At 40.0% G+C, this 11,180-nt stretch overlaps 2 protein-coding genes across 6 annotated transcripts in view; one reads left to right on the top strand and one right to left on the bottom strand.

The window, feature by feature from the left end:
* The first annotated feature begins 243 nt into the window (after positions 1 to 243).
* On the top strand, positions 244 to 6,682 carry slc1a6 (solute carrier family 1 member 6). 5 transcript variants are annotated; one of them, XM_035652637.1, is made up of 10 exons: positions 244 to 505; positions 611 to 748; positions 1,206 to 1,413; positions 2,120 to 2,162; positions 2,436 to 2,564; positions 2,713 to 2,897; positions 3,102 to 3,335; positions 3,669 to 3,863; positions 4,666 to 4,800; positions 5,088 to 6,682. In XM_035652637.1, exons 1-10 carry the CDS (start codon positions 283 to 285, stop codon positions 5,284 to 5,286), a joined length of 1,689 nt encoding a protein of 562 aa, XP_035508530.1. In that variant the 5' UTR covers positions 244 to 282; the 3' UTR covers positions 5,287 to 6,682. The 5 variants fall into 5 exon arrangements, with proteins under 5 accessions (XP_035508530.1, XP_035508528.1, XP_035508526.1 ...); XM_035652635.1 differs by having other exon boundaries at positions 251 to 505; positions 2,436 to 2,510; positions 2,728 to 2,897; XM_035652633.1 differs by having other exon boundaries at positions 251 to 505; positions 2,436 to 2,531; positions 2,716 to 2,897.
* Positions 6,683 to 7,902: 1,220 nt separating this feature from the next.
* ccl44 (chemokine (C-C motif) ligand 44) overlaps positions 7,903 to 11,180 on the bottom strand; it is a 3,495-nt gene continuing 217 nt past the window's right edge. Inside the window, exons 2-5 of the mRNA XM_035652638.1 lie at positions 9,938 to 10,067; positions 9,147 to 9,291; positions 8,889 to 8,967; positions 7,903 to 8,775 (exon numbers count right to left, since the gene is read on the bottom strand). Of these exons, the coding sequence (XP_035508531.1) occupies positions 8,929 to 8,967; positions 9,147 to 9,291; positions 9,938 to 10,067 (314 nt within the window). The 3' untranslated portion in view covers positions 7,903 to 8,775; positions 8,889 to 8,928. The remainder of the gene's footprint in view (positions 8,776 to 8,888; positions 8,968 to 9,146; positions 9,292 to 9,937; positions 10,068 to 11,180) is intronic.

Raw genomic sequence — 11,180 nt, 5'->3', positions numbered from 1 at the left:
AAATTATGTTTTGTCTGTCTACTAATTGCCTTACAACTAGAATGAAGCAATTTATATGAAAAGTGGGGCATTTACGTTCTGGGCACTAAGAAGAAGAAATTAAATATCTGGGTTTTCTTTTCAACAACCCCACTATGCCATATATCCATTTAGGGCATACTCTGTTCTGATTGCACAAGACAAAAAACTAGAATATGTGACCAATTATTTCTCCCTCTTTCGTCCTCTCCCTGCCCAGTTTCCCACGAGACCTGCCTCCTGGACCAGGTGCTGGAGCTGATTATGAATGAGAAGCCCCCCACCAGTGCTAGTCTTTTTCTAAACGAGGACGCGGACAAACCCCCCCTGCCCGAAAGAGGAGACTTGAGGAGGCGCCTACGCAGGGCCATGGAGAGGAGAGCCAGCAGCATTAAGGAGAGGATGAGCTCCATCAGTAGGGAGAGCATCACAGGTTTCCTCAAGAGGAACCTGTTCGTTCTGTTCACTGTCGCAGCTGTGGCTCTGGGTGAGTGAGGAGAGAAGTGGAGGTTTAACACTGTTTCTCTGCTGTCAGACTTTATTTAACTTTGTGTACATTTGTGCTTTCGTGTATGTGTGCAAATTTATTCAGGTGTAATCCTGGGCTTTACTTTACGCCCCCACAACCTGTCCCTGAGGGAGATCAAGTACTTCGCCTTTCCTGGGGAGCTGCTAATGAGAATGCTACAGATGCTGGTGCTGCCTCTCATCGTCTCTAGTCTGGTTACAGGTTGGCTGGCATGTTAAAGTAGATTACTGGTTAGATCCTGAAATGGGAGAGGTGAAGGAATGTTACAACTACATCAGTGGCTTTCAAACTGGGGTCTGGGTCCAACAGGGGCCCTTGACTGGGTTGTAGAGGGTCCCAGCAAAAGGAGGAATAGAATGTTTTAAATGTGAACCAAAAATGTTTTTTGGTTTTGATTGATTGTAATTTATAGTGAGAGACAAAATTATCTATTGTGGGGGTCCTTGACATAAAAAGGCTTGGGAACCCCTGAACTACACTACACTAAATATCAGCTCCAATCACAGAGAGAAATAGTCACCAATGTCATGCTCGGAAAACCAAAGTGCTTCATTATTTGGCCAATCATTGGCCAATTATATCAGTTTTAATTAAGAAAAAAACATTGATAACAAGATCTGAACTAATTAAATTCTCAAACTAATTTCCTCTGTCTCAGGTATTTCCTCCTTGGACAGCAAAGCGTCAGGTAAGATGGGTATGCGTGCAGTGGTCTACTACATGGTGACCACCCTGATTGCCGTGTTCATTGGCATCGTTATCGTGATAATCATCAGACCGGGGAAAGGCAGCAGGGACAGTCCCGTGGCCAACAGTGGAAACATAGAACCAGTTCAGGCTGCTGATGCTTTCCTGGATCTCATCAGGTAACATCTTAGAAACTCTACTTGATCTGTGAAGTTGCTACTTTGAGTTTGTCCACACACACACACACACACACACACCACCAAGTTATTGTCAGAGGACAAGATTGATGCCACTCTCATTTTTACTCTTAATATGACAGTAGAGGAATAGCTTAGCTTAGCAGCGGCCAAGATATAGTCGGGCACATAATGCCACAAATAAATTAAATTAAAAGAAACCAAATATATCATGTTAAGATTGAGCTTGAGAAATACTGGTAGGCGGGTTTTCTTTTGGGCAGAACCAGGCGAGCTGTTTCGCCCTGTTTCCAGTCTTTATGCTAAGCTAAGCTAACTGGCGGCTGGCTTTAGCTTCATATTTAATGGGCATATGTGAGTGGTGTCAGTCTTCTCAGTGAACTCTCAGCAAAAAAACAAGTAAGTGAATTTCCCAAAACGTCGAACTATCCCTTTCAAAGGTTTAATATACTCATTAGGACATTCAGATATCAGAAAATAGTAGGAACAGGTAGTGTGGAAATTAACTCATTCACCCATTCACCTATTGTATCTGATCAAACAAATGACTCATTCTGTACTCTTATTATCACATGTTTATTGATTAACAAATTGTAGTATTACAAAATGTACAAACTGCTGTGACTTATATATTTATTAGAAACACGAGCACAAACATAATAATTTCTCTCTCATCTTTTCTTCCTAGGAACATGTTTCCTCCCAATCTGGTCGAGGCTTGTTTTAAGCAGGTGAGGCTGACTCTTCCCATCAGTTATATAATATTAATGGTATTTCTTTAACACATTTAATTTTAATTTTTAACACATATATTTAATATTATAACACAACTCCCATCATCCATGTCCAGACCAAACTCAACCAGCCATCAAAGACAAAAACAGCTTGCAAAAAGGACATTATTTGACTGTCAAATCACATCTCACAACTCACTGTCAGAAACTTAACAACCAAGTCATAATTAATGCATTATTTTGGTTTAATTTTAATGCTCTCTCTTGCAGTATAAAACTGTGTACAAGAAAACTGTGCACACAAGGAACGTGACAGTGACCCTGAACCTCACTGATTCTCTCAACGTGACGGACTCTAACTTGAACGTAAACCTAAGCAGGGTGCTGCACACCATACAGGTGGGTGGCAGACAAGGACATAAATCAGACTTAATTCATATCAATTTATACAGATGTAAGTGGAACCTTCTTTTACTGCATCTTAGATTTTGTGTCAAGAACCTCTGCAGGAACTGTAATATTTCCTTACACATGTTTTTTACAACAGGAGACAGTGGAGGAGACTGTCCCTGTGTCCGGCTCCTCTGCTGGAGTGAATGCTCTGGGTCTGGTGGTTTTTTCCATGTGCTTTGGTCTGGTCATTGGTAACATGAAGCAACAGGGTCAGGCCCTCAGGGACTTCTTTGACTGCCTCAATGAAGCCATCATGAGGCTGGTGTCCATCATCATCTGGTCAGTAAAGATACACCTCTCTCTTTTCAAAGATGGTGTACAAAAAGTTCCTAAACGCTTGTGCAGATAGATAACTATCACAAAAATTCATAAAGCAATTGTATAGCTCTTTCTAAAGACCTGAGTTGGTTATAGAAAATTCACTTTAGTTACTTAACCCAATGTGCTTGTCTCCCTATCTCCCTCATACATCTCACCTCTCAGGTATGCTCCAGTGGGCATCATGTTCCTGATTGCAGGGAAGATTGTGGAGATGAAGAATCTGGCAGAGGTGGGCGGCCAGCTGGGGATGTACACCGTGTCAGTCATTGTGGGTCTCCTCATCCACGGCCTCTTTGTGCTGCCACTGCTCTACTTCCTAGTGACCAGGAAGAATCCCTACAGCTTCATTGGTGGCCTGCTGCAGGCACTCATCACTGCTCTGGGGACCTCATCAAGGTAAGTCTCAAATCCTCTGTCCTGCTCAGATTCTGGTGTCCATGACACTAAAAAAGATGTTTGTCCCATTGTGTGCCAATATAACTTGACCATATCATATAATGATTTAGATTAGAACAGTAGACAAAGAGATTCAAATTAATTGGAATTACGTACTACAAGTTTACACTTTAAGATACAAAAAGAAACTATTATCTACAGTAGTATAGTGGGACCTAAATAACAGTAACATTGCTGGGATATGATATGATCTCTGAAAGGATAGAAATTGATAGTACATACTGTGTATTATAGAGAAATAACCCTACACATCTCTCTCCCTGCATACTGCAGCTCTGCTACCCTGCCCATCACCTTCCGCTGTCTGGAGGAGAACAACCGCGTGGATAAACGAGTGACACGTTTCGTCCTCCCTGTGGGTGCCACGATCAACATGGATGGCACCGCCCTCTATGAAGCTGTGGCAGCCATCTTTATTGCTCAAGTCAATGACATGGACCTAAACTTTGGACAGATTCTTACTATCAGGTAACCCTACTTTAGTTTTGGTTTACACCACATACACAAATACTGATGCTGGGGGCTAAATGTGCCCTCTTCGGGAATGTATTGGAAGTTCTGAGGGCTGTAAGTATGTACGAGAGCTAATATCAGGTATACAGGTTTGTAGTACTACCATTCTCAGCAGTGACCTATAGTCAGCTCAGAGAAGAAAACATTTTATCCTTGTATTTATCTTTTTTGTTTGTTTTATTATTATGAAACATGTTGTAACTTATTGTTTTGAAAGGGGAACATTTTATAAAACAACTTTTGTCTAATGGTAAGGTAAACCCTGACTGGAGAACCCAAAACTATTAATGGAATTAACTGATGTACGAATTGTGGAAGAAGAAGGTTCTCAGTGATTACTAGCAACGCCTTTCTCACTTTGCGCTTACTGCATAGTTGGTGTACAGAAATTTTCTTCCACATGAATTCATCTTCATCTTTATTACCACTTTACTCCAGAAGAGTTATTTACACTATGATTCTTCTGGTCAGCCTCATTAACAGAGCAAGTGTATACATATTTACTCACTGTATATCACTGTATTATAATTAAATTGTCTTTATGGTTTATTCATCTTTAACAGCCTGGGCACAACCCTCTACAGTTGGTAGTAAATATAGCGTGTGACCAGCTTGAAAATAATTTACATAATTTTATAATTCCTCATGTGCTTTTATCACTCTACTACTCCCACCAGTAGTGCACATGTGCTGCTTGCTTGTTTCCCTTTATTAAATGTCTTCACTCTCCTCTCCATCCCTCCCACCGCCCACTCAGTATCACAGCAACTGCTGCCAGCATCGGAGCAGCAGGCATCCCTCAGGCTGGCCTGGTTACCATGGTGATTGTATTGACATCGGTGGGACTGCCCACAGAGGACATAACATTGATCATCGCTGTGGATTGGTTCTTGTAAGTTCCCACTAAATGTCAGCTTGATGGGGATTGGACTGTGTACTGTTCTGTGGGTCTGCCAGCCTAAATGTCATTGTAAAGCTTCAGAGAGCCCAGAGGTCCCACCACTACAAAGGTTATTGATGCATAATGCAGAGTCACAGATTAGAAAGCCCGTGTTTAGAGGCACGGTTATGAATTTTCAGCTGGGAGTGTTTTTATAGCAAATATACAATAATGTTTTCCCTGTTTGTATATCTCTACTGTACATCTCTTTACATTCTTGCTCTCTTGTCTCCCTACAGGGACCGCTTGCGTACCACCACCAACGTGCTGGGTGACTCGCTCGGGGCTGGCATCGTGGAGCACCTCTCCCGCGGAGAGCTGCAGAGTCAGGATGCTGAGGTGCGCAACTCTGTGATCGAGGAGAATGAGAAACCCTACCAGCTTATCTGTCAGGAAAACGATTCACTTAATCACCGCAACAGTGAGACCACAATGTGAAGACAAGAGCTACACCCTTAAGGGCTTCATGTACCAAAAGCATTTTAGCTAGAAGTTTGGCTTGCATTGGTGCAGGGATAGTCTTAGAAAATAATAGTTCTTGATCAACTCAGCCAGTACATGGGGCAATACAAACCCTGTGCCCAGGCCTGCTTAATGACAGGAAATAAGTGAACATGCTGTTTAGAAACAGTTAGGCATCCTATGCCTACAATCTGATTAATTCAGTGCCAGTTATTTGGGGGCATTTTGCTGTTTGATGATGTTTCATTCAATGTCAGGCAAACTCAATGTGTCAGACGGTCGACAGTTTAAAGTCATTTTTAGAAAGTCTATAGCTTCATCGTGTTTTCAAAGATTCTTATGTTTTATGATCCATACAGTCAGAGCACCAGAAACCCCTCCCCAGCATCAGTGTTATTACACACAGTATTATTAGAGAAACACCACCATTCACAAACAAAAAAAGTCAACCAGCATATTTTCCAATCTTGTGAATATGTAAATCTGCATAATTTGGCTATTTCTGTTGCATGACTTAACATCAAATATATATTATTTCTTTTGCAAACACTTATTTTTTGTCATTTCCATTATGACTACCTCTAACAGGACTTCTACAGCACTACACACAAAAATACTCAAGCATATCAGCAGCATGTAAATAAATCAATCTCAGAATTGTTCTGGATTTCGTGTTTAAGTGTTTAATATTGTTTATGTAAAGGGATAGTTCAGGTTTTATTAAGTGGGGTTGTATGAGGTACTTGGAGGTCAGCTCGCCCCCAGTTTGGAGAAGCAAAGAGGAGTCCTGGCAGAGAAGCAGAGCACTGCTGAATACAGGGTCAGCAGAAAAAAATAATTTCATCCACATAAAAAACTCCCACCTTGAAAAACTTAATATCAGTTCATCATCAACAGTGCTTTGCTTTGCTTCCCTGCTGGGCCTCCTGTCTGCTTCTCTAAACTGGGGCCGGGCCGTCTACTGCAGGTAATACACTGACTGTGGATAAGTATCTCATACAAACGCACTTCAAACAACCCGAACAATCAAGTTTGCTTACACAGTGTAATTGTACAATTTTGAATATACTTGACTGTTAAACACTGGAGGTTGGTGTGAAGGAGAAACTTTGCTAATTATTGTTTTGAGTTTGATATAATAAGTGACTTTGTAGAACGTTTTCCCCTCAGTACTTTCTTATAGATATTATATTTGTGTGTGTATTTTCATGTATTTCTTTGGTGCTATTGCTTTTAAATTATGGGTACAGGACTGTACTGCTACACGGCAATTTCATAGGAACACCTGCAGTTATATTTGTTCTTGATCTTTTTTTACTTCAGGAAATATCAAACAGAAGAGGGAAATATCAAACAGAATGACATTTATTGTTTCTAGGTACAATTTTCTATATTAAGGCTTGATTGATCTTGCATTGGATCCTCTTTTATAAACATATATAAAATATAAGTATAAACAACTGTAGTTTCAAGTTTCTTGACCATTAGTAGACTTTTTGTTGTTGGTCACAACAGTGGGCATAACATCAGTATTAAACCTGCCTGTTTGTGTTTTCTGCTTAATAAGTCATACTATCAACTGAATGTGTTCCTTTCTTTTGTTATATTCTGACTGTAATAATATATTGCAAGTTCATGATTGATTATTTTTTATTGTTTAGTGAAAAGGTACTGTGAAGAAAGCTTGTGAAAGCCTTGAGGACTTGAATGTACTTTATGCTTTTAGGTGTAGATTGTTTTAGAGTAAAGTGTTGTGCATAATTATGAAAGTGAAAAGGTAATTGACAGCTCTTCTGACTTTGTGTCACTTTTCAGCTCATTAGGTTTGATTTTAGTTTTAATGCTTGATGTTATTTCCGTAAAAATCTCAACATTTTGATTGATGGCTTATGAAAAATGTGACAAATAAATGGCTCAGGAATTGAACTGTGATTCTCATCATTGTGTTTGTGGCTACCCCTGGTGGAGGATATTCTCCTGTCTGTCCCAGAAACTGTTCTCTTTTGAGACATATATGGGTCAAATATATATATATATATATATGAGAAAAAAACAGTTTGGAATAATAATTGGATGGGTCCTATAACAGTTTGATATTAATGTAAGTAGTTGGTCATTAAAAAAGACAAAACTTTACCTTGTATGCTTTTGTTTGAATGTCAAAACTGTCTGTTGTCATTGTAATATCTTACATTGCAAACCTCACTGTTGTTTTTAAAGTGATCCAGGTCTGACTTATTGATGATTTGCACAAAGTACAGCTGAGGCTGACGAGTCATTATTTTAAGTTTTTTTTTTTGGTATTTGGACATAAAACCAATTACTGGACAAATTAAAAATGTACTTGATGAAAAATTAAGGGGTCACCCAAATCATCATTCTGAAAGAAACATAAATGTCTAATGTTACGGCAATCCACTATAGTTGAGATATTTTAGTCTGGACCGAAGTGATGAACCCACCAACATTGCTGTCCTTAGATCCACGCTGCCAACATGGCTAAATAAAGTCCACGCGCACACACACACACACACACACACACACACAAGGTACTCAGAAAAAGACAGTGAGGCAGTTCCAATTATTATTTCAGATTAATTTATAAAATAGTTCACTTGAGATACTGTGTTTTAACATACAGTGCATTCTTCTACAATACAATACTTGTGTGTTTGCCACACAATTGAGCCCTCTAAGTTGTAACAGCCTTGCCATGTGGTGAATTGAATCATGAATACTTTGGCATAGTTTAGTGACGGACTATTGGTGAAAAAGATAAATGTAAACTGCAAATGCGTAGATATTTAAATCTCTGGTAGATGCCTGAGGGCCTCATTTTAAAAGATTGATTTCATACTGAGATTACAAACAGTCAATATACAGAGTGGACAAAATATCAGGAACATTTGCTCTTTATGTGACATAGGAAGTTGTATCCAGGTGAAATCTCTCTGATCCCGCTGTGATTTCACCCGTCTAACAGTCAAATATATCAGGTCAAAGCCTACACTGTGTGAAGTGTCATTACACATCACTGAAGGTATACAAGTCACAAATAAGCATAGAGTATCTTGCTGATATACAATATTAATATCAATGCTCGTTTATCGTTTGTTTAATTACCTCTTTTTCACTGATTTCACATCAGAGTAGTAATGTTGTAGAGGGAGACACTTCCAGGCAGACTCTGGCAAATAACAGTATGAGCCATTTAAAAAAAAAAAAAAACTCAACTCAACTTATCTTACAAGTAAATACTCCTCTGTTGATACCTTTCCAGCCACGTGTTTGGGCATATTTCAAGCACAGTTCATGTTTAAATATCTAAAGCCATTTAAATATGTATTGCTGCCCAGGTCAGGTCCCAGGGAGACAGATAGTGTAGATAGAGAGAGACACGAGACGACTGGAGAGTCAGCAAACTTCGCCGTGAAAAGATGACAAGCTGCTGAAAGTTTACTTGGCCTGTAGAAAGGTGGGATGACAGACATTATGACAGATACTTTCACATATTATATACCGTGGAATTAAAACATTATAACACAGTCAAATGGTAAAAAAACAAAAAAACAACATACTTGTGACTATGAGATTTCCTCCATATTTGATGGCGCTCCATCACTCCACATTAAGAACTGCCCAATTATCTTTTTTGTCCTGAAGAACACAAAAGAAGGAAATTCATAAAAATGTCCCAGGTAACATAGAAATAACATTAAAGTCTCCCTTAATATCTCAAATCAACACTCAGATAAAATTTTCTATTTGAATAAATTAGATTTAATATTGCAGGAGGTTGTGACAGTCTTGTTGCTGTACAGAAGCTTGTATCTGACCTCTGACATGACGGGCAGGTTGTCATGAGGAAGGAGCCACATGGTTCGGTGGTCCTTTCTTCTCTGTCTCATGAGCTTTCTCAGCAACCTCTTCACCTTGCGGTCTCTGGGGTCTGCGCATTTTACTGCCTTCTTCGTGTAAAGACTATAAACAGAACACAATACTTTGACACATACAATGATTCAGCAATACTGTGGAGGACTACAAAGATGTCACGTGTAGTAAAGCCCCAGAGAATCTGAGGCCGAAAAATCACAAATAGAGTAGAAATAGAGTCTAATAAGTTTTTTTTTCTCTAGTAGAAAGAAGTCAAACTGTGATCAAAAGTGGGTAAAGTTGAAGAAAAGAGGTTGGGAACCACTGAATTAGAGAGGACCAAAAGAAACTATTGTATCTACTGTATAAGAACTCAATGTTCTTGTGAACTGGACCACATGAAAAAGCAAGCTCCTCATTCCCCAGCTACATCAGATTTCTCTGACCTGCTGGAAACAATAGGTATCACAATGCAGAATGGTTTACTTAACTAAACCCTGCTGTTCTGACTGACTGGCTGCGGCAGAGCTCAGCTGGCTCGGAAGGTATTTTCAGATGGCTTGTTATTCCCACATATTTCCTTTCTTACTTCCCTGGCAATTATAGCTCCCAGCCCTGCCATAACAACATGACCTGGAAAGATGACAATGCCTCTCAGCCCGGCTCTGCCCTCGTCTAACGAGAGGCATATTTTCCATGCCTGCAGATTGCTGTGTGCTCTTTAGCTCCAGGAGTGGATAGTTGAAATACTTGCATGATGGCTTGTATACTGCAATCGGGCCCCTCCGTCTGCACCTCAAACCGCAACACATCTTTGGTACGCACCTTGCCCTGGGAGTACAACATGCAGCACTGGACATCCCTTTGCATCTGCACGCCTTTACCTGGGAAAAAGAGAGACAAACATAGAGAAAAAAGAACAAGGAAACAGGATGTCAGACAAAAGCAAATTGGCAGAATGATACAGAAGTGCCTTGTTGTCGAGCACATTTAATGATGTTGACTTTTTGCCTTCTATTTGACACCTTTGATTTGATTTTTGCTTCACTTTACCAGGTCACCTCAGAGTGAAATTATTTTTCTCAAGTAAGAACAGGACACTGAAGCAACATCACGACAGCCACAAAACTTACAGTCTGACAGTATGCATTATTACACATTAGCACAAATAACATTGGATACACAAACAGTTTACATTCATATTTACTACACAGAATCATGAGTTTTAAACATGTCAATATTCTGATGTTACCAAAGACAGAAACAAAGTGTTTTGGCAGCTTTTGCAGGCAGCAAAATGTTATCTATTCTGCAGAATGTGCACATGCCCTCTAGTTACATATACACACACTCATATATGGACACATATATACACACAAGAATGTCAGAGGAATTACAATGGCATCCCATTGTGCTGCAAAACATACTACCATGGCAGTGAAATGAGAGGCAGAGAAAGTGAGAGAAAAAGAGGAGGAGTGTGTGGTTGTGTGGAGGGTGTGCCATGATGCCTTTTCATCCAAAGCAAATGTGTAAACAAATTAAAGTGTGATGGGAGCAGTAGGAGCATTAAGACCTGTAAAATAGGACAGTGCTGCTTTGTTATGCCACAGATGATTCTCAATCCATCCTCAGACACATCACCGCACTTCCAGTGCTTTCACAAAATAAAAAATAAAAACACATGAGATGACACAATCATACAGACTGAGCCCTGACACAGTTGCTTTCTCTCTATGTGAGTGTTGTGTGATTTCAGATGCTCGTCCTCCTGTGTTCTGCCCCTCTGTTTACATCCATGCTTCTCTCCCTGCTGCTGCTGCTATCCCTCTTTCCGTCTTCTCTCATTTTCTGTCTTCGCCATCGCTCTCTTTGCTACACTGTGCACCTGCAGGGTGCATGCAAGCCATGCAACACACACACACGCAAACGCACATGCACACACACACACACACACGCACTTACACACACTTACACACACTTACACAAACACACAC

This window comes from Morone saxatilis, unplaced genomic scaffold (genome assembly GCF_004916995.1).
Source record: "Morone saxatilis isolate NCDOM2014 unplaced genomic scaffold, NCSU_SB_2.0 Contig12, whole genome shotgun sequence".
NCBI lineage: Eukaryota > Metazoa > Chordata > Actinopteri > Moronidae > Morone > Morone saxatilis.
This window is presented reverse-complemented; position numbering and strand designations above follow the sequence as displayed.

What these genes read in the sequence shown, in the direction of transcription:
- slc1a6 (XM_035652637.1), top strand. Translation starts at nt 283, where the DNA reads ATGAATGAGAAGCCCCCCACCAGTGCTAGTCTTTTTCTAAACGAGGAC. An exon ending in CGTCTCTAGTCTGGTTACAG is followed by an intron (nt 749 to 1,205) that starts GTTGGCTGGCAT and finishes CCTCTGTCTCAG; the next exon opens with GTATTTCCTCCTTGGACAGC. An exon ending in TCGAGGCTTGTTTTAAGCAG is followed by an intron (nt 2,163 to 2,435) that starts GTGAGGCTGACT and finishes TCTCTCTTGCAG; the next exon opens with TATAAAACTGTGTACAAGAA.